Source organism: Engystomops pustulosus, chromosome 1 (genome assembly GCF_040894005.1).
Source record: "Engystomops pustulosus chromosome 1, aEngPut4.maternal, whole genome shotgun sequence".
In the NCBI taxonomy this organism is placed as follows: domain Eukaryota; kingdom Metazoa; phylum Chordata; class Amphibia; order Anura; family Leptodactylidae; genus Engystomops; species Engystomops pustulosus.
The window spans coordinates 76603617-76629579 of NC_092411.1; the positions used below are offsets into that span (position 1 = coordinate 76603617).

General features: G+C 39.0%; 1 protein-coding gene and 1 non-coding gene across 6 annotated transcripts in view; both read left to right on the forward strand.

The window, feature by feature from the left end:
* Nucleotides 1-25963, forward strand: part of LOC140124501 (E1A-binding protein p400-like) — a 58143-nt gene that overhangs the window by 20416 nt on the left and 11764 nt on the right. For 4 of the 5 annotated variants that reach the window (XM_072144421.1, XM_072144424.1, XM_072144422.1 and 1 more), the window contains exons 17-42: nt 199-335; nt 743-929; nt 1306-1472; nt 1566-1726; nt 3068-3250; nt 6771-6935; nt 9665-9814; nt 9942-10021; nt 10685-10974; nt 11201-11403; nt 12068-12237; nt 12798-12994; nt 13829-13940; nt 16852-16989; nt 17143-17304; nt 19512-19595; nt 19777-19905; nt 21221-21265; nt 22196-22349; nt 22467-22708; nt 23223-23396; nt 23708-23755; nt 23988-24115; nt 25337-25393; nt 25533-25611; nt 25711-25923. In XM_072144421.1, coding sequence (XP_072000522.1) covers nt 199-335; nt 743-929; nt 1306-1472; nt 1566-1726; nt 3068-3250; nt 6771-6935; nt 9665-9814; nt 9942-10021; nt 10685-10974; nt 11201-11403; nt 12068-12237; nt 12798-12994; nt 13829-13940; nt 16852-16989; nt 17143-17304; nt 19512-19595; nt 19777-19905; nt 21221-21265; nt 22196-22349; nt 22467-22708; nt 23223-23396; nt 23708-23755; nt 23988-24115; nt 25337-25393; nt 25533-25611; nt 25711-25923 — 3855 coding nt within the window. The remainder of the gene's footprint in view (nt 1-198; nt 336-742; nt 930-1305; nt 1473-1565; nt 1727-3067; nt 3251-6770; nt 6936-9664; nt 9815-9941; nt 10022-10684; nt 10975-11200; nt 11404-12067; nt 12238-12797; nt 12995-13828; nt 13941-16851; nt 16990-17142; nt 17305-19511; nt 19596-19776; nt 19906-21220; nt 21266-22195; nt 22350-22466; nt 22709-23222; nt 23397-23707; nt 23756-23987; nt 24116-25336; nt 25394-25532; nt 25612-25710; nt 25924-25963) is intronic. The other variant, XM_072144425.1, reaches the window with a different exon arrangement.
* LOC140087903 (small nucleolar RNA SNORA49) lies at nt 12586-12717 on the forward strand. The gene has a single exon (XR_011850043.1). It is a non-coding gene; the product is annotated as a small nucleolar RNA SNORA49 (small nucleolar RNA).

Consider the following 25963-nt stretch of genomic DNA (forward strand, 5'->3'; position numbering starts at 1 on the left):
ACAAAACTTTAGCAGATGCTGTAATGCATTACTGTGTCCACATTTTCACTAGTCTTATGCATTATATGAATTTAAAAACATAAGAATATAAAAATAACAGAACATTACTATTTTTTTTATATCCAAATCTGAATTTTTCTTGAAAAACGTATGCGCTTGCAAGCGATTCAAGTTGAATATTTTTTATGCTTTTTGCAGTCTGCTCAGCCATTTATATTGCGTCGAACCAAAAGAGATGTGGAGAGGCAGCTCAACAAAAAATCTGAACATGTTCTCAAGTGTCAGCTGTCAAATCGCCAGAAAACATTGTATGAAGATGTAATGATGCAACCTGGGTAAGAATTTTTTTTTTTAATTATACTGAATGAGACTTTCTTATAAAGTATGTTGTCATTAAAGGTGTTGTTCAAAAAAACATGGCTGTTTTCTTCCATTCATTTCTATTTTTGGAAGAAAGCAGCCATGATCTTCAATCGCCGAACAAACCCTCTAAGCATCCAGGCCACCAGTCTTGTGGAAGAGAAGGGTGTGATAGAGATGTAGGATATTTATATGCCATAGCTCAATACTTCTCCCCCAGTTATATCCTGCTCTTGGGGACACATGAATCACCTGCCTGGTAGGTCATATAGATGCACATAAAGATGTGTAAAGACTTGAGCCTGAATTGGAGTATTGATTACTTAATCTACAAAAAAATAAGAACATGGCAGTGAAGATGACTTTGATTTTCTTCATGCAGAACGCAGGATTCCCTGAAAGGAGGACATTTTGTAAGCGTACTTCATGTCCTGACACAGCTTCAGAGAATCTGTAATCACCCAGATCTGGTGGATCCTCGTTGTGGACATTCTTCCTATGCATGTGAAGCATTGAAATACAAGACTGCATCACTTGTACTGCAAGCATTAGAATATGATCCCTGGAAGGTAATTTAAAGCTTCATCTTACTAAGGCCGGCTGAACTTGAACTTGTTCAGCCTGTGGTATGTTGGTCTAATTCTATGCAATGAACGTATTTGCACAGAATGCGAGTCTTTGCATCATACAGATATGATGCAAGGGCAGCCTGTCTCCTAGATTAACTGCAGCACTGGTACCGTAAGAACAAATACAGTACTTGGATCCTTTGATTTATTAATGCTAGTAATTTAAATATAGTAAATATAGTTTGTTGGTTGATTGGTTTACAGCATGAGGTATTAAGATGAAGAGGGTGAATTGTGAAGATGAACAGACTAGCTAACCACATCTGTGATACCGTTCATATAATATTCTGACTCTGATTCATATTTTTATCCGCAGAGCACAGATTTGTCTCTGTTTGCTTTACTTGGGCTTGAGAATAAAATGTCCCAATACGAAGCTCAGCTGCTTCCTAAACGGAAAGTGACAAGGAAACTTATTCAGGAGATATACAGTAACCCTGACCCTGCTCCTCGACCAAAACGGGAGAAAATTAAACCCAGCAGGTATTGTTTGATATTGTACTAATAACTGGCTTTCTTATTACCTTCTTATTCCTGTTTATTTTTACATATTTTGTTTCACCTTTCATATTGTAGGTTGTTTGAGCCTGTGCTTTATGGCCAGAAACCTGAGGGACGTATTGTTGCTTTTCCAAATTTACCATCAACACGTACGGTGACTACAACTACTGTAACTCAGCAGGGGCAGATCAAAAGGTCTGCAGTTAATGCACCAGGCAATCCTCAGGGGACCAAAGGTAACCTTTTATTGCCACCAGTAGATCTGTATTGCAAGAAAAGTACAATCCTAATTGGATCCATAACCAAATCTTTGTGCTTCTTGTGTCACACTAGAAGCACCTAAACAATCAATTGGACTTGTTTCCCTTTTTTAATGGGGATTCAGCTTCAAGATTTAGGCCTAAAAACAATTGCTAGCCTGTGGGGCAGGAGAGTGCCATGGTCACAATAAGATCCATTTATATTCTGGAACATTTAGCATTAAAGAATAAAAAGAACATTTGGTACTGTATACAAATGACCTTTGAAGAGTCATTCATGCTTGACTCATGTCCCATTGGACCAGTTTATCATCATGAGCTAACCTCCGCAGCTTTCCCAGATTTTTTGCATGATGCAGAATATCTCTTACAGAACACACAGAAGGACATTATTGTAGCCAAACGTGCTATGTGGGTTGTTACCAGAGCCCTCTGTGCTGTAGGTTCACAGGCTTTTACAATGGACAGAGCACTCTGTAACGCCCCGCCGGTCTCATTAGCATCACTTATATCATACTTGATTTTGATGATAGATTTCCTGTTATAATAGTGTCATATTGTTTAAGATTTGTCAAGTTTCTCATAATCTGGTACCTCTCTGGTCTCACTAAAGCTGCTTTCAAGGAATCGGCTATAACTATTTCTGACAATAACATTCATACTATAGCTATTGGGATAGATGCTTAGGTTACTATAGATTATTTTTTCTTTATAGAAGGGAGTAAATTTTATGCTATGTTTACAAGGCAAGATGTGGCATTCTTTGACTAAAGGATTTGTCCAGTGGTTGAAAAACATGGCAGCTTTCTTTAAAAACGGCTATTTTTGGAAGAAAGCGGCTATGATTTTCAACGTCTGGACGACCCCTTTTAATCTGGTGGGAATATTTAATGTGTAGTAATGGTTACATCATGTTATTATGTAAGAGAGGAATTCTGATATATGGTTTGTACAGTAGTAGTCTTCATTGCTAGACAATCGTCATGTAGAAGTAATTGCACAAGTCCATTGAACAATGGCTGTAATAGACTACGTTTGTGTGCGTTTTGGCATGAGATCAATGAGATAACCCCAGTGGTGGATAGTATTGATTCATTCAAAAGTGGTAGTAAAAAGCACTGACAAAAATGAGTGAGAAATCTGTATCTGAAGCCCCATATCTATGTGTTTTTTTTAATTTTTTTGTTTACTACACATATTGTACGGTTGTTTTTTTGTTTTTTTTCCCCTTGTTTTGTTTTTTGTTTTTTCTGCTTCAATGTATAATTGTAAAATATTCGGGTTATTCTTCATTTTAACTATTAATGTCATTCTCAGCAACTATCACTCAGGGTCAGACTACTCATGTCACTTTGGGAGTTCCTAGGCCACAAGCACCAGCAACATTTGCAGCAGCAACTGCAGTAAGACAACTGACCCATTCTCAGACTTCTCAGCATACTGTTCAGCAGAGTGTTCTATCTCCAAGGCTGGTGCTCAGTTCTCAGGCCAGGCTTCCAAGTAAGTTTTCGAGGGCAATTAATAGGAACATGATGGAAACTTAAAGGGAACCTGTCACCACATTTTTCACAAATAAAGCTACTGGAAGGTTCCTATAGATCAATAGTAACACCCTTCTTTTAGCTAAAAATTGTTTCACTCAGATCCCAGAAAAATCAAAGTTATAAACATGGCTGGTATCTGTCGAGGGGTGTGGCCTAATGTAATGTGACCGGGGTGACATCACAGGTCCTTTAGCCTCTTAACATTAACAAACTGTACCCTATGCACATATCGGACCACATAAAAAAATCACGGCACGCCCGCATGGACTTCTACGCCTCTCCATGCAGGTTGCTGTGCTTTCATGTGATATGTCATGAAATCCCAGGATATAATGCTTGGTTTACAGTTTGCTAATGTAAGAAGGCTAAAGGACCTACGATTATGTCACCATGGTCACATGACATTACTGCTGCATGAAGATAAAGCATTTGGAGGTGCTGCTGGGTTCAGATTGAGGAGGTTACCCCCACCTCGACTCGCTATAGACTCCTTGGATACTAGGAAAAATTACAGAGTTGATTATATGGGAATCTGAGGGAAACATGTTTTAGCTAAAGGAAGGGTGTCCTATAGTTACTAGGGCTCTATGGGAACCTGCCACTAGCTGTATTTGTGAAAAATGTGATAGGTTCACTTTAATTTTACTCCCGCCATAATTTGCAGACCAAATTAAATTGGCTCAAAACACGTTCATCCTGAAAACCTGTTTATTTAAAGGCTATGTACATCTTTTTATGTAAGTAGGTTTATTGTTCATTTGCTTCCTAAACACAAAATTTAAGCCACTTTTCAAACACCTGTTGTAGAGTCTCGTTTGTTGAACTGGCTCTGCTGTTTCTGTCATAGACCCCACAACTCAATAATAATGGATTTTATGGGTTCGGGTTTTAAAGGAGTTGGTGGTATGGTGCAAAATGTATGTTGGACAGTGTGATTATAAATAAAGATTGCAAGTTAGACCTTGCACAAAATAATATAATGTAAAAATAATGATTAAAAAGTGTCCATAGCCTTTAAGTTATTTTGGCATGTATTTTGACTTTAAAGGGGTTATCCGGGTTTAATTTTTTTTTATGTCCGGGGTGGGGAGGGATAATTAAACATAATAAACATGTACTTACCTCCTCCGGTGCTGCCGATGTCCCGCGCCGCGGCCCGTCTTCTCCGTGCGCCGGTTTCATTACACCGGCGCACAGGGAGCTTCCGGCCGGCCGGAAGCTCCCATGCGCACCATCTCTCAGCGCTTACAACGCTGAGAGATAGGGACGCATGGGAGGAGCCGTCCACATCGTGGACCGGAAGCTCCCTGTGCGCGGCTTCCGTGCCCCTGTTTGTTTACAGGGGCACGGATCTAAGTGACCGCAGCGCGGGACATCGGCGGCGCCGGAGGAGGTAAGTCCATGTTTATTATGTTTAATTATCCCTCCCCACCCCGGCCATAAAAAAAAAAATTAAACCCGGATAACCCCTTTAATGTGTTTTTTTTTATATATATATCAAACTTCAAAGTGGATCTCCTAATAAATGTTTACATGATATTTGCCCCTATATGTGAGCCACATATACTCCGCTATTGGCTTATGTTTGAGTGTGCAATATCAAATATACAATTGACCCCTATTTTCAAGTAATTCAAGAATGACACAATGCAGAGTTCTATTTAAAAATACTTATTAGTTATATTTTTGAGAATACAAGTTTCTAATATAGATGTGTCAAGAGAGGTGAAGCTCCACTTAAAATTACAGAAAGTTATGTCTCCCGAATCACATAGTCGGGCACGCTCAGGTCCGCCAAGCAAGTCTGGGTATTTTTAGTGCTTTTTGTTGAGTGAGACTTGTGTGACTTCCATACAAGTCAGATTATTTCTCGGTGAATCTATAACCAATGATTTAACAGCACCCTCCGGTAGGCTTTTGCATGACCTCTTAAGCTCTTGCTTTTATGTTTAAAATGGCTTGCTTGAATACAAAAATAATAGCTTGAAAGTCATATGCAAATGAGCTAAAAAGTGAGTCAGTATAATTGGCTTGAAGTGAAGCATATTTTCAGGGTGCGTCCACACCTTCAGTTTTTCAGATGCAGTTTTGAAGCCAAAAGCAGTTTTGGATCCCAATGGGTGAGAACATATCATTGAGAAAAGCTGCTCCTCCTGCTCCTTTTTAACTCAGCTCCTGGTTTGGACATCAAAAAACTGCATCTTAAAAATTGAACATGTGGACGCACCCTGAAACACATTTTCATTCCACTCCATAGCACCTACGGTTGTTGTGTTATTTTATAGATGAAATTTTGAGATTTAATGCATCGGGATCGTGGAGCGTTAGAGAAACATTGATGGTTACAGTCCCAATCTTGTCTTTTAAAGGGAACCTGTCACCAGGAAACTCATTTTCACTAAAGACAGGCTGCAAAAGCCTATAACAGCTGCATTGCAAATGTGTCTTTCTGCTTTCTCTAAGGATTTGCATTACAATATAAATATAATTACCTTGCACCCTGACAGAATGCTCTGTGGTTTGGATGCATTTCAAAAAAACATGTGACTTGTCTGTGCTGCAGACTGATCATCTCTTGGTCCCCACTTTTGTGCTCCTATACAGCTCCTTCCTCCCTCCCTCCCTCCCTCCCTCCCTCCACTGATGTCAGCTCACCACACTCTGGATTACCGCAATAAAACTTTGTTCATTAACTTAAACTTTGTGTGCCTGGATATCCTTTATACATGTAATGGGATAGGATCCCTTCCAGAAGCACCAACCGATAATAAGGAGTGCATAACAAGGACATTTGATATACAACTCACCACACTGTGAGCTCTGTTCCTATGAAGGCGCAGGAGGGAGGAGCTGTATAGGAGCAAAAAGGTGAGTTCCAAGGGCTGAGCAGTCTGCAGCACAGACAAATCACGTTCTGTCAGGTTAAAATACAAATGCTTAGAGAAAGCAGAAAGGTATATTTGCCATGCAGCTGTAATGGGCTTTTCCAACCTGTCTTTAGTGAAAATGGTGACCGGTTCCCTTTAATTGCTTTTAGTTCTGGTCATAAAGACTATCTGGGTGCCTTTTTAAAGCTAAGCTTCTTTATTTTGGCACATTTTTATGAGAAGCATAATTCTAGGTGGTGTGAATCCAATTTCTGCAGCATATAACAGGTGTAAAAATTATGTTAAATGCAGTTAGCAGCTACCTGTGGGGTTGTATCGCACATACATTGGTTTCCTGTTTTCAAAATGTCTCACAATTGTTGCACCTGTACCAAATCTGGCACTTTTTTTTGTACCACACTACACTTTTTATCTAATACAACCAACCAGATGTTCTATCAAGTGTGGCTTAGTAACAGATCTAGGCAGAAATCCTTTTCAGTCTATTTCGCTCAGTAACTGTACACAGTAATTTTTATCACTGTAAAAACTCAATAAAAAAAGCATCATTTTCTATGTTGATGTGTATGTGTTGACTTGTTTTCACAGGTGGAGAAGTTGTAAAGATTGCTCAGCTTGCTGCTGCTGGTGCTTCCCAGGGACGAATTGCTCAGCCCGAGACCCCAGTTACCCTGCAGTTTCAAGGAAACAAATTTACCCTCTCCCAGAGCCAATTACGCCAACTTACTGCTGGCCAGCCACTACAGCTACAAGGTAATGTCAAATAACTCCATACTGTGTAAATAATTCTTTGATACCGTAGAGCTAACTGGAATTTCTGCTCCTATATAACTCTACATAATATCGGTAATCAGATGTTGATTGGTGAAGGTTTAATACTTTGCTCTTCCACGGATCACCCTTTATACAACAAGAAGAGCCAGGAAAAGACAATCCCATCCATAGTGTAACAGCCATACAACTGTACTGCAGACACCGCACTTTTACACTTCTATGAGAGCTTCACCTGAATGCGGACGAAGCTGTGTTATTAATATATTTGGTGTTTGAGCCCTGAAAACCCCTTAAACATATATGGTTAGAATGACTTGTTTTTTAAAGAGTAAAAGTGCATTAAACTATAGTCGCACATACAATTTTCTAGGCAGATTTTTTTTCTTTTAGCCACTTGCTGACCTGCACAGTAGTAGTTTTTAATAAAAAAAAAAATAAACACAACACTGCTGTTTCACATTAAAATCAAATAATTTGTACAATAAAAGAAACCATACTGCATCTGCAAGGTGAAAAAATGCCCCAGATCTTGCGGAAAAAACAGACCCCCTTCACAAGATGTTTTTAAAAGAGATCAGAAAGAAGTATGGCACAATTAAAAACAACTTCTTTCCCCACAAAAATAAGCCCACAACCAGCTCTATTAACCAAGAATTAAAGAATTAAAGGGCATCTACCACTAGTATGAAGGACTGTATTCACAGGAGCCTGAGGGGCTCCAGACTCCATCGGTGTTAATGAAGCTTGAGACCCCTCAGACTTATTTGCATACAGTCTTTTATCCTGGTGGTAGATGTCCTTAAAATAAGTTATGCCTCTGAAAAGATAGCAATGCTATATAAATGATGAATTCAATAGAGACCCATAAAATAAAGATAAGAACATTATTTTCATGGTAAGGTGAGGGGCTCAAAAAATGCTAAAAATCGTAAACAAGAATTGATTATTTTGTTTTCCTCCACCCAGAAAAAGTTAATAAAATCTCTTAACCCTTTCACGACCCGTGACGTAATAGCACGTCACGGGTCGGCCGCGGGTGCATCTTTTCGAGGATCGCCGCTCCCCGTGACGTCATCGGGGAGCGGCGATCCGTCGCCATGGTAACCTCGGGTCTCGCGAAGACCCGAGGCTACTTCAGGTTAACCCATGCATTACAATGTGCTATCAGCACATTGTAATGTATGAGTAGTAAAATCCCCATATACTGCCATACTGTAGTATGGCAGTATATGATATGATCGTGCAGACCCCCTAGGGTTAAAGTACCCTAGGGAGTCTGAAAAGTACTAAAAATAAAAATAAAAAAAAGTTAAAAAAAAAAAAATTATAATAAAAAACCCTAAAAACTCAAATCACCCCCCTTTCCCTAGAACTCATATAAATATAAATAAACAGTAAAAATCATAAACACATTAGGTATCGCCGCGTCCGAAAATGCCCGATCTATCAAAATATGATAACGGTTTTTCACTGCATTTAATCCCGTAACGGAAAATCGCGCCCAAAGTCGAAAATGGCACTTTTTTTGTCATTTAAAAAAATTAAAAAATTCTATAAAAAGTGATCACAAGGTCGAACAGTCCTAAAATTGATAACATTGTAAACGTCATCAAAATCCGCAAAAAACGACACCACCCACAGCTCAGTACACCAAAGTATAAAAAAGTTATTAGCGCCAGAAGATGGCAAAATCCCCCAAAAAATTTTTGTACAGGAGGTTTTAATTTTTTTAAATGTATGAAAACATTATAAAACCTATACAAATTTGGTATCCCCGTAATCGTGCCGACCCAAAGAATAAAGTAGACATGTCATTTGGGGCGCACAGTGAAATCCGTAAGATCCAAGCCCACAAGAAGGCGGCACAAATGCGTTTTTTTACCAATTTCACTGCATTTGGAATTTTTTTCCCGCTTCCTAGTACACGGCATGGAATATTCAATACCATCTCTATGAAGTGCAATTTGTTACGCAGAAAATAAGCCGTCACACAGCTCTGTACATGGAAAAATAAAAAAGTTATGGATTTTTGATCATGGGGAGTAAAAAATGAAAATGAAAAAACAAAAAAGGGCCAGGTCCTGAAAGGGTTAAACAAGTTAAACATGCCCTGCCCCAAAATGAAGTATTTATAAAGTGAATCTCGTCCTGCACAAAATAAGCCGTCATATGTCCACAGTACCAAAAAAGATTTATATAGTCCACTTGAAAGCAGGATCTTCAAAATGTAGGTTTTGGTGATTTCCATGAAAATGTGAAAAATCTCACCTAAACATCTAAGCCTCCTAACATCCTAGAAAAATGAGAGGATGCAAAAAAAATGCCATCCCAACACACAGCAGACATTGAGTTATTCTGGTGGTATGAAAAGCAGACCATTTCAAATTTTGAAAATGGAGAATATTTCAAAATTTTTCGTAAAAAAACCCCCAGAAATTGTGAAAATTCTGAAGTATGTAATGCAAGTTATACTACCAATATTTTTCAACTAACATTAAGTGCAATGTGTAATGTGAAAACCATCTCAATATCACCTGGATATGTAAAAATGTTTCAAAGTCATAACCACATAGAGTGTTGTGTGTCAGATTAAAAAAGGGCTGTGTCTGGAAGATACAACATGGCCTCAACTTTAATCAGTTTGGACATAATAGTGATTTGCTTGTTGCTCCTTTTTCGATTTAACTTGCATTTATTTGTTCTTTTAGGTAATGTTCTGCAGATAGTTTCGGCACCTGGTCAATACTTACGTCCTCAAGGATCTGTTCTTCCTACTGTGCCACAGGGTGCGGCCGCTAATGTTATGAGAAATCAGTCACAGGTGGCAACTTCACAGCTCAATACAATATCGCCAGCAGGTGAGCACAAGGACGATTTGTCCTGCATGATTACGGTTGTATAGTGCATACAATATGTGCTTTGTAGATCTGTAGGTGTAAATAATTGTAGTTCATGTTTTGTAAAAACTGCTCTATTTCTTTATAGCTTCTGTTACTGCCAAGACTGCGCAAACTGCTGTGGAGTCCGTAACAAAGCCTGCTCCTGCCGGTCTGCTTAATTCTCAGGTAGACTCCTTGTCAAAGTAACTTTTAAACCTCAGTTCACACTTGCATTCCGAAGGGTCCTCTCTTCTTTCATTTTTAGTTTCTGTTACACTCTCCGTTATGAAATTGTAAACATTTTTGGGACTCTTTAGGTTTCTGTTTCATTTATAGTCATTATTTCAATCTTTGGGTAAACAATATCTACCTGTTAGAAAACTTTTATTCATGTCTGCAATAAGGAGCTGTTTTTATTAACAAAATGAAATTAATTAAATTAACAAAATGAGGTTTTTACTTTTAAAACCTTGCACATATCCTCTTTTAGGTCCCGCCTTTAGAATCTGCACAAAAGGCATCTGTTTTGCAGTGGAATTTTTCCTATTACAAATAATGGAATGAAAACTCCCCTCATCTGTAAAGCTTACAATTTCAAAGGATAATATTTAAAACCACTTACACCCTCATCTACTGTCATTGTCTTTTTTTTTTTTTTTTTTCTTTTGTATATTTTGATCTCTTGTAGACGGAGCGCTATTTCTTCTCCTTGTAGGTCAGACTGGCTTGTTTGTATTATTAGTTTCATGCTGTGTTTTAACTTACATTTTGTATTTCATATATGCATCTTCCTGTACGTTAATGATTTAAAGAGAGATTTAATAGGTGTATTTTCTTATTGCAACAAAGGAATCCACTGAAGACAGGCAGCGTTTGCTAAAGGAGCGGCTGGATCGGATTTTTAGCTTTAATGAGCGCCGTTGTGGAAGAGCTCCTATGTATGGATCAGACTTGTTATCACTTTGTACACTGAGGGCTGCTGACATGCTCCCTCTTACTCTGGATACACAGTGGAGTTGGACTGGGTTTGTGAACTGCGCAATTTCCTCCCAGTCTCCTGAGAATTCCAATGATCCACTAAGACATTTGATTTTGAGCCCAGAACAAAAGAAAGTAGCCTTGGAACCTATGGTTAAAAGGTAAAGTGATGCTAGTATTAAAGTAGTATACCCTGTTTCTTTATATGGGTTTTGTCTGGGAAACGGCGACAAAACATTTGTAAAATATTGATTGCTATTGGCTTTCTATTTTGTGGCCATTCAATTGATCATTACAATTTGAAATTTCTTATAGGTTAAAAAAACCTAAAACTTTGTTTAAAGCTTTAAGCTCTAATGAGTTTTATCACTTTGCTTCCACTTTCAGGACACTTTGTGTGGTTCCCCCTGCTATCGTTCCATCACCAATCCTTAAGGTTCCACATCCATCACCTCTGTACACTCAAAACATGAAACTCTTTAATCTTAGACTAAGGAAATGTGCAGCCCCATACATGCAGGACCTGAGGGAGCTGACATCACCACATTGTGTGCAAGCCACTGACCTGCGACTCATTCAGAGCGATTCAGGTAATTGTGAATCTGCGTGTGCATTCCAAAATTCAGTTTTCTTTGGTTCTCAATGCAGTTTGGAAATGCACTGCATTATTCTTTGCCTGCTGCATTTGCAATACGTTCCAAAACTGCAATGAAATCTCAGCCTAAAGTCAAACCTGTATTCTGCAGTTTGTATTCAACTTATTTTAATAGCAGAAAAAAGTAGCACGGCAGCACACTTACATATTTTTTTTTATGTATTTGCTATAAGTAAGGGAGTGTAACCGTGCATACATTGGCGTCTGATATTAGTTATTTCATATTACAAACTTTACAATAGAGTATTTTTAATTTGGTAGTACACGAATATACCATGATGTCCATGTAAGAAAATTAAATTTTAGTAACCCTTCATACAGATGTGACCTCAGTCGTTTGTATATTGTGCCCATTCCTCCTCAAATAACATGATGTACACTACGTGTGTGAACACGTTAAGCCTTTACAGATATCTTAATCTGATAGCAGAGACGTTTATACATTTTTATCCTGTTCATGTAGTTTTAGATACGCGATACGATGCAGTCTTCTAGGCTGGTATATAATTCCTAGAATGGATACCCTTTTGTTTTGCTCTGCTCCAGTTGTTAATGAGTGAGTGTGTATATATAGATAATGTATTTTTGTTTGCATATAGGGAAACTGGAGGCTTTATCCATCCTTCTTCGCAAACTAAAATCTGAGGGACGAAGAGTTCTAATACTTTCTCAGATGCTACTCATGCTTGATATACTTGAAACTTTCTTGGACTTTAATTGTTTCACTTTCTTGAGGATTGATGAAAACGCCAATTCAGAACAATGTCAGGTAGATGCCTATATTCCATTTAAGTAATTTCACTACTTATCTATATGTATGGGGTAGATTCCCCAAAACTGGTCTACTTGCCTTACCTGACACTCTAGTTTGTTTTGTTTGTCCGCCAAGTGGTGATGATCAGATAAATATGGGTGCCGCCAAAAGTGTTCCGCAATGACTATAGAGGCAAAAGCCCTACTTAATGGTCTGACAATGTGCTAGATTTATCATCCAGCGTCAGCCACTCTGATAAACCTGGCACATTGTCAGAACTGTCCAGTCCTAACTTCCTGCCTAAATATCACTACAGTTGTAGTGAATCCAGCCGACTGTCACTGCTTTGGAAGCTGCTGTGCCTTTCCTCATCCTTACTCCAGGGCTATTGTGGTCTGTACATTCCCTGGCATTACTTGAGGATAAAGCAATTGTTCTGATCATGCCCTTGGAGACTGTGGTTTCCCACTGGCTTTCTGATTGTGAACATACATATCATTATTGTCAAATGTGTTCTTCACTATTTGCTGTTAATCTTCCTCTATATTATTAAATGACTGTTTATTCTCTGGTAGGATTTAATGAAAAGTTTTAATAGAGACCCTCGTATTTTCTGCATGGTCCTATCCACCCACATTCACTCATTGGGAGTTTACCATATAGAAGCCGATACAGTGATATTTTATGATAGTGATTTAAATCCTGTGATGGATGGAAAAACCCAATCATGGTGTGATCTTATTGGCAGAGCAAAGGACATCCATGTTTATAGGTACTGTGTATGCTTCATAAACAATATCATTATTTAGTAACTAATCTTTTTTGTTAATTTTGTATCCACTTGGTTTAGTAAAGCGAATGTTTAGGCCTCGTTCACACAACAGTCTGGGGGGTACATATATCAGGCCACAAATTTGCTGACGAATAAACGTCCACATAGACCTGTTTTAACAGGGCAAGTACATGTTCCCTGTTTTGTTATAAATGTAGAGTCTTTTCTGTTGCATTTAGAAATTGTACCCAAGAAAAAAATAAAAACCAGTGAACCATTACATGGTAACTGTGCTATTATGACTCTAGACCAGGCTTTATCAATCTGAGCGCTGCATTGTCATACGGCTCAGCTTCAAGGTACCTCCATACAGAACAACACGGTGCCTACTACAGACCCTAATGCAGACTACAAATACCGTGCACAAACCAGACAATTCTGCCCCCCCCCCCCCTCCAGATGAAGGGGGTTATATGATACTGGAGACCCCTTATATCAGTGGTTCTCAACCTTTCTAATGCTGTGACCCCGCAATACAGTTCCTCATGCTGTGGTGACCCCAAACTATGCAACTCGCAGTAAAAACACAGTAAAATTGCGGCTCCGATGGCTATAGGTGACCCCTGGTTTTGGTCGTTCGACCCCCGCTGGGGTCCCGACCCACGGGTTGAGAACCACTGCCTTAGATACATAATACCGGAGATCCCCAGACAGACCTATAATATAACAGTGGAGACCACAAGATCAATAGTTGACAATGTTTATTGTGTGTCCTAAATCTTTTAGCTTGCCCAATAGTTTATACGACTTCTATTGTAATTATTCTCTTTCCAGGTTGGTCAGTGCCAATTCTATAGAGGAGAAGCTGTTAAGGAATGGCACAAAAGATCTTATCCGAGAGGTTGCGGCTCAGGGTAGTGATTACTCTCTGGCATTCTTAACCCAGGTACACATTGCTTTTTTTCCCATCTTTTTAGCTTCTTTTAGTGGCCCTTGTAAATATTCAACAGCATGTCAATCTGCAGAGCTTTCCACTGCCCCTCCATGTAGTTTGTTTTGTTATGAGGAACAATATAAGACAAATTTTTCCTCCACATTATTGAATAAAATAAGATAATCCTTTATTAGTTCCAAAGTGGGGAAATTCACAGCGTTACAGCAGCAGAGAGTACTGTACAAACAATAACAGAACATTAATATTAGAGATAAATGAACTTTGGGACCAAAGCACATGGTGAATGGGAATAAACGGAGGCGTTTAAAAGACTTGTTCTTATGCGGATTGTATGCAAAGCATACAAGGAATGGACATCCGTAAATGCAGCTTAAAAAGGAAATGTACTAATCTCTATTACATATCCAAAAACATTTGTACCACACACAAGAACATATGGTTAAACCATTTTAAAGTGCACAAAGTACAACAATGATCAACCAGGGGCAATCTGGGTGTGCTACCATGACCACAACTACCTCACTTGGTCTTTTTTTGTTCTATTTGTACTTTTAATTGGTTTTAAATGTATGTTCTTGTGTTTGGTACAATAGTTTTTGGATATGTAATAAAGATTTACTTTTTAACTCTACTCGGCCCGTCTGCTGACTTTAGACGTTTGCAGGAGCAGGACTCGGAGACCCTAGGGAGAAGGGAGATGTGGTTCGTTACCGCTTCTCCGCTCCTTTGTGCATTGCGCTGAATGAGCACAATGCAGCAAGGAGCAGAGCCGGTATGACCGCCAATTCCATAGACTGCCACCACATGACATCCGGGTCTAAAGGGGTTAATCAGAGCTGCTGAGTCAAACAGCTCTTGTCAGCACCACCAGTCACAGGTGGTCGTTGTGAAAGAAAATAAAGTAAAATTATTTAAAAAATAGTTAAATATGTCCCCCAGGGGTCTATTATGACCTCATGGGGGACATATAAAGTAAAACACACACACACAAAATATATTAACCCCTTACCGACATGTGACGTAATAGTACCATATTGCAGCAAAGGCTTACCGGTAACACCCGCGATCGGTGCCGGCACCGATCGCGGGTGTTTTACCGCTGATCGCCGCCGGCAAAGGTGCTGGCGGCTTTTTAAAAGACGGCGGTGCGGGCGCCGCCATCTTTCCGTGGATCGTCGCTCCCCGTGCCGTCATCGGGGAGCGGCGATCCGTCGCCATGGTAGCTTCGGGTTAACCCATTCATTACAATGTGCTGTCAGCACATTGTAATGTATGAGTAGTAAAATCCCCATATACTGCCATACTGTAGTATGGCAGTATATGATAGGATCGTACAGACACCCTAGGGTTAAAGTACCCTAGGGAGTCTGAAAAATAGTAAAAATAAAAATTAAAATAAAAAAATAATAAAAAAACCTAAAAATTCAAATCACCCCCCTTTCCCTAGAATTGATATAAATATAAATAAACAGTAAAAATCATAAACACATTAGGTATTGCCGCATTATCAAAATATGATAACGGTTTTTCACTGCGTTTAACCCCTTAACGGAAAATCGTCGAAAATGGCACTATTTTGCCATTTAAATTTTTTTTTTTAAATTCTATAAAAAGTGATCAAAAGGTCGTACAGTCCTAAAAATGATAACATTGTAAACGTCATCAAAATCTGCAAAAAAGGACACCACCCACAGCTCCGTACACCAAAGTATGAAAAAGTTATTAGCGCCAGAAGATGGCAAAATCCCCCCAAAAAATTTTGTACAGGAGGTTTTAATTTCTTTAAATGTATGAAAACATTATAAAACCTATACAAATTTGGTATCCCCGTAATCGCACCGACCCAAAGAATAAAGTAGACCTGTCATTTGGGGTGCACATTGAAATCCGTAAAATCCAAGCCCACAAGAATACGGCACAAATGTGTTTTTTTTTTTTACCAATTTCACTGCATTTGGAATTTTTTTCCCAGTACACGGCATGGAATATTAAATACCACCATTTTGAAGTGTAATTTGTTACGCAGAAAATAAGCCATCACACAGCTCTGTACATGGAAAAATAAAAAAGTTACAGATTTTTAAATGTGGGGAGTGAAAAATGAAAACCCAAAATCAAAAAAGGGCCGCGGCGTGAAGGGGTTAATAAATATTCGTAAAATTACACTGACATTTCCCCATATAATAAAAAAAAAAATCCCCCGCTACATTACAAAAAGCATCTCCATAATCGCCCCTTTTGCCCGAGACTTTACGTATTATGTATCAAAAGGCCTGAAACAAAATGGGGAATTCATTAATGTTAATTTTGAGTTCATTTGAAAATTTAAAAAAATGCTTTAAATTAGGAAAAAAAGCGGCTTTTGTCCACTTCTAACCCGAAATAATAAAAAAAAAAAAAAAAAATTAAATTAAAAAAAATTGGCCCTTAAACCGGGCCTTGTCACTGAGGAGTTACACATCCTTTTCTTGTGTAGATGTTTCTATTACATGTTGAGGTTTGCTCATACAGTGCATACACGGTTTTGTTACCTAGGGGCTGTGCCTACTCTAACTTTTTTGAGTTTTATTCACTGTGCACAAAATACAGGATTCATTTTTAGGTTAATAAACTTTTGAATAAATAATGGTACCTTATGAATGACCATTAAAAACTTATTCAGCTTTTTTTTTAACCTAAATGTAGCTTACAAAATTAAATTGTATCAACGTCAGTTAAGAGAACTTAATGGGGTCCAATTAAGAAAGGAAAATGGAAGGATTATGGAGCTCAAACAAAAGAAGTAATTCTATCTTTCCAATAGGTTACATTTTTCATCATGGCCCAAAACATCTCTTCAGTCCTAAAACTGAACTGTTCATGTAATGAGAAAATTGTACATCTCTTTGTTACCTTCTTACAGCAAACAATCCAGGAACTATTTGAAGTATGTTCTCCACTGGATGACTCTGGGGTAAAAGCTGAAGAATTTGTGCTACTTTCTCAGGAGCCTTCACCTTTGGACATAATCACCCCAAAGGTGGCAAAGCCGTTTGTAGAGGTAATACGCTAGTTATGTGATAGAGAATTGTTTGGTCTCTTATTTAAGTACAGAATTATACTTCAAGCAATAAAAAAACTTTTAATATTATTATACACTGTATGATGTTCTTTTATGTTTTGTACATGTTTTACTCATATGTACTATTTACAGGCACTGGGAAAAATTGAGTTTGGACAGGAAGAAGAGATTACAGAGTGTTCTGAGCAAGAGGGTCCAAATCCAAATGCCGGAGTCTTCCCTTCCAGAGAATCTGAATGTATGGATTGTCCTGAACCTTCCCAGCTGAAGGAATTATCTGAACTTATGCAGCAGGTGAGTGTTTTATACTCAAATGAGTAGTATATCTATATTCTCAATTATTACTGCAAAAAATGGTTCTGCAGCAGCTTAGGCTGTACACTAAAGAGGATCTGCAGCATGGTAGGACAAGGCCTTTTGTGTAGTTTTTATGTTTGAAAGGTTCTGCAGCAGTCCTATAATCTTCTTGTAGATTTTCCTTTAATATTTTAGGTCTTTCTGGTGGTCTGTATCCTCACGCTTTAATGCTAAGTGGACTACTATATCATCCCTGTTCCATAGGTTTAGTTATTGTGTTTCCTATACTCTGGTGGGGAATCTACTATGCCAGAAAAATGGAAGAGAATGCATGTAATAAGCCACCTTTTCACAGAATTCCACCCCCACACGACATTTTAAGTGGAGAGAAAGCGTTGGATGTTAATGCCTTTGCCTGCTGTATGTAATAAATATAGGCCTGAGGAGCTTAGTAGATTCAGACTGCTGAACGCTGACAGAGGGAATAGTAAGATTTATGTCCAAAAGTCTTGAAAGACTCCCCGTGTCATTTTTGTAATAAGTACCGTATTTTCTGGACTATAAGACGCACTTTTTTTCCCCAGAAAATGGGGAAAAAACAGTGGTGCGTCTTATAGTCCGGATGTAGCTGCAGGAGGGCACCTGGATGCACAGTGAGTGCCGCTGCGCTCCTCTCCTCCTCTCCCTCCACTGCTGGAGGGAATGGATGGCACCCCGTGTGCTCTGCCAGCTCTGCAGTCCTCTAGGCACCGATATATACAGGAGCGTAGCAGTGGAAAGAGAGGGGGAGGAGAAAGGCACTGACTCTGGCCAATCCCCGCTGGGCTTGTAAGTAGCCCGGGAGGCTCAGAGTGAAGACAGAAGAAGAAGGCTGCGGCAGAGTGTGTGAAGAGGAGCCTGTATGTGTCTGACCTGTAACTTCTCTCCGGAGCACAGGATCAGATAAGTGTTAGTGCTCCCTTCCCCCGGGTCTCTGCTCTCACACTCTTAACCCCTTGTTGCCTGGTTTGTAAAAGTACTTTATCCCACAGACCAAGCTCTTGTGGCCATTGTACAGGGACTGTCACCTTCTGTGTACCCTCATCCTCCTCATAGATTGTAAGCTCTTGTGACCATTGTACAAGGACTGTCATCTCCTGTGTCCCCTCCCCATAGATTGTAAGCTCTTATGGCCATTGTACAAGCACTGTCATCTCCTGTGTCCTCCTCCTCCTCATAGATTGTAAGCTCTTGTGGCCATTGTACAAGGACTGTCATCTCCTGTGTCCTCTCCTCCTCATAGATTGTAAGCTCTTGTGACCATTGTACAAAGACTGTCATCTCCTGTGTCCTCTCCTCCTCATAGATTGTAAGCTCTTGTGGCCATTGTACAAGGACTGTCATCTCCTGTATCCTCTCCTCCTCATAGATTGTAAGCTCTTGTGACCATTGTACAAGCACTGACATCTCCTGTGTCCTCCTCCTCATAGATTGTAAGCTCCTGTGGCCATTGTACAAGCACTGTCATCTCCTGTATCCCCTCCTCATAGATCGTAAGCTCTTGTGACCATTGTACAAGCACTGTCACCTCCTGTGTCCTCCTCCTCCTCATAGATTGTAAGCTCTTGTGACCATTGTACAAAGACTGTCATCTCCTGTGTCCTCTCCTCCTCATAGATTGTAAGCTCTTGTGGCCATTGTACAAGCACTGTCATCTCATGTGTCCCCCTCCTCCTCATAGACTGTAAGCTCTTGTGGCCATTGTACAAGCACTGTCATCTCACGTGCCCCCTCCTCCTCATAGATTGTAAGCTTTTGTGACCATTGTACAAGCACTGTCATCTCCTGTGTCCCCTCCACATAGATCGTAAGCTCTTGTGACCATTGTCACATATACTCATACCTATACAGCCCTGTAACTCTTGAGACCCCCCCGACTATGTGCCAGCATAATTCTATCTAAAGATAGACATCAGTGTCCAGGAGAGGAGGAGGGGGTGACCACTGCTTGCCCCTGCCCCTCTCTAAAGAGAAACATGGCTGCACTGCACCGCCCAGTTACTTTATTAAATATTTTAGCATACTATTTGGGGAAAAAAACATTTTTTCTTGTTTTTCCTCCTCTAAAACCTTGGTGCGTCTTATGGTCCAGTGCGTCTTATAGTCCGAAAAATACGGTAACAGTAAGATTAACACTTATTTGTAATCTTGTATCTTATTTCTAGCTAACTCCCATTGAAAAATATGCCTTGCAGTACTTAGAACTGTTCCATGCTCACAGTGTTGGTGTACAACCTGGAAACCTCGAGGTAAATATTTGTATTTTGTATGCTTTTTGGGATGGAGGAGTTAATTGAGAGGGACCAGCTATCTGAGCTTGCTGTATATATATTATATTTCAGAACTTTTGGTATATCTATAACTATAAGCCATGCAAGGCCGACTATGGGCAAACTTCACCATAGAATCCATTTTTTTTTTATTTTCTAGGAGAAATTAAATGTTGCCAGGAAAGAATGGGACATGAACCACCTGAACGAACTAAAGGAGAGAATGGAGTGGGAAGCTGATGAAAATGAAGAGCTGCTTACTTACACACGGGAAGATGCTTATAATATGGTAAGCATTATAAAAGATGGACCTAATTCAGTATAAAGTGACACTACAACCTTCAATTCAAGTAATAAAATATTTGTGTATATAGTATTGTTTATGTATGCACTGTGTCCGGAAAAACTATATTCCGTATTTAGAGCATGGGGATTAGTGTCAGGTGAGTTCCCAAGTTCCTCTTTTTTTTTGGAGTGTTCAAACTGCCTCTCCATTCAAATTTCTAGTGTTGCTGAGGTGCTGCCAAGTAAAGCTTGTATGTGTTGTGTAGAATTGAACATGTTGACAACAAGGATTTTTCACACTACGCAAACTGGGGGACTTGAAACCTGTGGAGGTTTTGGCAGACAATTGTGCTGTATATTTGTGTACAACAATCTACTTTATATCCAGGTTAAGCCCTTTAAAGGGTTTTCCACTAGTGATGTTTACACAAAAAAGATCCTTTTAACCCTTCACTTTTTCTCAGTTTTATTGCTGTTTTGGCTCCTATAATTCTGTGATGATCATTCTAAAATTCCAGTGTGTAGACGGGGACTCCCTAAGCAGATACTTCACAATTCCTCTGTCCTATGAGATCCTGTGTGCTGACAATGCTTACAATATCAGGGTTTCGGGTTTTTCTGCAGTTTTATTTTGCTTCTGGTCATTCTACTAGTATTTGACATATTGAAAAAGAGAGATGAGACAGATCAGAGATGTGAGATGATGAGGTCCATGAGATGGATATAAAACACAATGACACTTTCAACCCTGCTAACCCACCTATAACATGTATACAGTCAGCTCTGCTTTTTCTCTCCCTCCAGAATAAAGACCATTTCTTTCTGTAGCTAGTGTAGTAAGGCTCAGCACGATGCTACTTTCTGACAGGAAGTGCCTGTGTCAGAGCTGGTCTTGTAATGCAGGGGGAGAAGCTATTCATGAGAAGAATCAGACCATAGTCAGAATAGTAACGTTCCTATCCAGGGACAACCAAAATTGTAAACTCCAGGACTGATAGAGACAGGATGGAATTATATCTGTGAAATGCTGTATTTTTGTTAACACATCTTCTAATTCTCTAATTATGTGTTATTATTTTGTTATCCGGAGTATATTTAAGAATCTTGCCTTCGTGGAAATACCCCTTTCAATGAATTGGTTACCAATCCCAACTTAAAACGCCATCGGAATCGGAGGGTTAATATATTTTGATTTCAATAATGCTTTATAAAAGCAAAATGCTAATTCCTAGTAATAATTATATCCCCCATATGCCAACTGTAATGCTCAGTTTTTGTCTTGAATTATGAATGTCATATATATTTTTTATGTTTAACAGGATTTTATTTATGATGGAGCAGAGGGAGAGGCGGAAATTATGCCGGTGAGATGTTTGTTTTAACAAAATCTTGTAGAAATCCTAAATGACTTTTAATGATTTATTTAAATATTATTATTATATTTAAAAGTTATTATTATTTGGAGCAAATAACTTGTACATATTTTAAAGCTGTGTGATCACAACATGATTAGGATAGTTTTATACAAGGGGGAAATAAGTAATGAGGGATCTCATGAAAATGTCTGCAAGCTGAGACCTTGGACACCAAGTAATTGATATGGTAATAATTATTATAAATATAGCAACACTGAAACCCATTATTTTTTATTACAAAGTGCTATGTATATTGGGTTTATGCTTTTATTCTACTAAATTGTCAAAATAAGGTACCTTTATATATGCCACATGGTGAAAATTATACATGTAAAAGTAGGAATGCCAGAAATGGTGGTTTATTTCTGCAAGTGATGAAAGGTGAAAGCATTTGACAAAAAGAAATTTGGGGTGCTGGAAATCCTGGCCTCCTCCCCCCTATACCCTCCCAATTTTCCCCTCCCGTTGTTTCTATTAGGTTTTTGTTGTGTACTATCAACCTAAACCAGCTACTATTCAGGATTCTACCACAGGACTTTTACGGCCACTGGGGCCGAGAAACCACTCTTACGGGGACGCATGTTGTGGCTCTGTTGTTGTTTTAATCCTGTAAGCCTTTAACCACAGAACGAAGTCGGGTAGAAGAAAACTATACACGACCATATTGTATATGATTGAAATGTTTGATATGCAATCTCCCAATTTATGTACACAATAAATATCTTTAAAAAAAAAAATTGGATACCCAGAAATTTTCGGGCATGAGGCTGTCTAAGCTTTTTGAGTTAACTTATTGTAAAAATTGCCAAGCCTTCACCTCTATTGTACAAGAATTGCATTTCTTTAATCAATGCTCACCTACCTGTTAATTTTTAACAGATCTGGACACCACCCACTCCTCCTCAAGATGAGAATGACATTTATATTGATTCTGTGATGTGCCTGATGTATGATACCAACCTAGTCCCAGAATCTAAGTTGCCTCCAGTATATGTAAGGAAAGAGCGTAAAAGACACAAAACCGATCCTTCTTGTGAGTATTAGTTATTGTCAGTGCATTGGGAATTGTTCTTCTTTTACTCATAGGCCCTGGTATTGATATTTCCAACATGGTTATGTATATTTTTGTTTTGTTTTACAAAAATTAAAGCTGCTGGTAGGAAAAAAAAAATGCGTCATGGAGAAGCTGTTGTTCCTCCACGTTCATTGTTTGATAGAGCTGCTCCAAACCCACTGAAAGTGCGCAAAGAAGGCAAGGAGCAGAAGAAGAATATTCTGCTAAAGCAACAAACACAGTTTGCCAAACCTCTGCCGACTTTAATAAAACCAGTCATGGAAACTGGGCCTGACAATCCGGAATGGCTGATAAGTGAGGACTGGGCTTTACTGCAGGTAGATCTTTGTGTTTTATAGTGTTATCTTTATCACGGCTTTTAAACATGTTACCATAGTATTGCCTCTTTCACATGCTCAAGCGGATAAGCGCATAGATACAAATTATGATGAGCATGTCTTCTCTATGCTTTTGGTTTTATATTATTGGAGTAGAGTCATGGATCCCAATATAAAAATATACTATAGGTTACTTAAAGGGCATTTACCACCAGGATGAAGGACCATATGCAAATGAACCAGAAAAACTCCAGGCTCCATAGGTTTTAATGGGGCCTGAAGCCCGTCGGGCTCATTCAGATAAGTCTTTCATCCTTGTTGATGTCCTTTTAAAATAGAAAATTTATATTCATACTGCTACAGCAACGACCTGTTATTTTTAAGGTTGAATCACATGGCACAATACATTTGCTTCAGAAATGAGTTGTACAGTTTCTCTTAGTTCCAGTAAAATCCACAGACCTTTCTTAATACTTATCATTAATGCTTGTATCTTCTGTTGCTTACCTTGCAGACGGTGAAACAACTCTTGGAACTCCCTCTCAACCTTTCAGTTGTGTCACCAGCACATACCCCCAACTGGGATCTAGTGAGCGATGTTGTCAACTCTTGCAGCCGAATTTATCGTTCATCCAAGCAGTGCCGCAGCCGTTATGAGAATGTTATCATACCACGAGAGGAAGGCAAAGTAAGTTACATGTGGATTACTGACAACACTACTACTATATTGTGGTTCCCACTAGTTGGAGCAGTTGTGATAGAATTTAATAGGGAACAAAATGCCATGTTTCCTAAATTTCTCAGTCTTATCTGTCATTCTGAGCATATGACAGATTTATGTGTCTTCATATATATTCTTTCCATTGTAGTACATTGTTCGCAGTGTCATGACAATTTTAAAATATGCTATTGAAACAGTGTTTAAAAATGCTAGTTGTTTTAAAAGTAGATTGGGAGAATGTGAATTACAATCTTGGTCCCTTCTAAACTTTCTTGCAGCTACTGTATGAGGCTAGTCCTAAGAAGAAGTCAGAAAACATATTTAAGGTATGTCTCGTATATGCGTTTTCTTTGGCTTGACAGCATTGCTTAAATGATTTAATACATACATTATTATAAAAAACGTTTTGTTTATATACTGTGGACTTGTTTTCCAAATGTTCTGCTTGTTGCTCTGTTGTCACGGAGATGTAGTCTAACTTTGCTGTAGATTTTACACTTCTAGATAGGCTGTTTTGAAGTGATGTTTGTTTTAATAGCATTTTTATATTCTATCAAGAATAAACCTTTAAGGACCAGCCAGATTTATGCACAAGATGAAGGATCAACGCATAGCCAGTTATATACAACACGTTTTGAGTTGATGAAGATGACTGCTGGAAAGAGAAGTGCACCCATTAAACCTCTGTGAGTATCATATAAGGAGCAGTAGCAACAGGTTTACACATCTGATTTCATGGAAAAAAAAAAGTTGGTGTCTGTTAATCCCATAATGACCGCCCTATCGCCTTTTTACCGCTGCCTTTCTACGGCAGCGTGTCAGAAGAAGATTTTGGGACACCGGGTCTCACTTGTGCTGGTGTCGGGCTGTGATGTCACACCCCAGACCTGGCACGAACACCCGGGATCGAAAAACAACTGTGATCCCGGGTGTTTAACCCCTTACACTCCGTGGTCAAGCATTACCACGGCGTGTAAGTATGTCCAATGTGACAATACAAATCTGCTGTGAATGGCGCTGCTTTCATTCTATGTCCGTCCATGTGCACCTACAGGAGTTTACCACCATATGTGGTGTCGGTACACTCGGAAGAAATTGGGCATCAAGCGTTGCTGAGCATTTCATCATTTTATTCATTATGAAACTGTCAGTTTTGGCCTAAATCGCAGGTCCATATTGTTTTAAACCATGTAAAACACTTAAAGGGTTAATAGACTTGATAGAAATAACTTTTTTTTGTACAGGAACTTATGTAATTATGACATGCACAGTGGTGTTCATAGCCATTAATAATTTACCCTTTTTTTTTTTTTTTTTTTAAATTGCTGTATTTGGAACATCGCTTTGTGCGCGTTTTTCTTAAAGAAAAGCCGTCACCAAATTTTCAATAATAAACCTAATGACTGCTTCCCATGGCACTAATCAAGCCTTTTGGCTAAAAAAAATTACATACTTCCTATCCCCAGAATATGAACTTGGTAAGTCTACCTGACACCCTGCCAGATAGCAGCAAGTCACATGAGGTGTGTGTTCGTTCAAGTTACAGTATGACTTGTCCTATGTTTCCTGCATCTCTCTCATTCTCCTCCCCTTTGGCTGAGCAGCTGGTGATGTCTGGCGGGGAATGAGGGAGATCCTGGAGACGTGAGTCATACAGTGGCTCCGATGAATAACACACACCTCATGTATACAGTTTTTTTAAATCTAAAAACAGTGTGAGCAATAGTTGGCATGGTGCTATGGGAACCTGTTATTGGGGAAATTTGCAGGTTCCCTTTTAAGAGGCCAAATTCCAACTTTATTCATAAATATTTAGTCTTTCCGTTTTGCTGGAGTCGGAAACCCTGTAAAACAGTCAACATATGATTAGTAAAATAATTCTTTTTTTGGCTTTTTGTTTGTTTTAGACTGGGCATGAATCCTTTCCAGAAAAATCCCAAGCATGCATCTGTACTAGCAGAGAGGTAAATTGATAAACCTATTCTAAATCTTCTCAAGTAACCTTTTACTTTTTATTATTTTAAGTTGCATGAGTATGAACAAAACTTGTCAGAAGATTTTTTTTTCCCCTCGGTAATGAAATGTGTTTTTATTTCTCTCAAGTGGCATTAGTTATGATAAGCCCATGCAACCAACCCAAGTGGCGTCACTGCGTGCAGACCGCATTGCTAAAGAAAAGAAGGTATGGTGTTTGATCAGCAACCTTTACCTGACACTTTACTGTTCTTTCTCCTGATAGCAAAGTAATAAAAACTAATTCTTTGTTTTTTTTTAAAAAAAGGCTTTGGAACAGGTTCGTGCACAGCAACAATCTGGCACATTACAACAGCAGCCACAACAAAATGGACAAGTAACTCAGCCAGCACCTGCACAACCTGCAGCGGTCCAAGCGCAAGCTCCTGCAGTGACGCAGGCACAAGTTGTCATTCAGCAGCAACCGGCAGCCAAGGGTCCCAACACAGGCACGACTTCCATAACTACTCCAGCGCTTCTCGTAAGGACCAATTCACTTTATAATTTGAAGAGATGTGTAG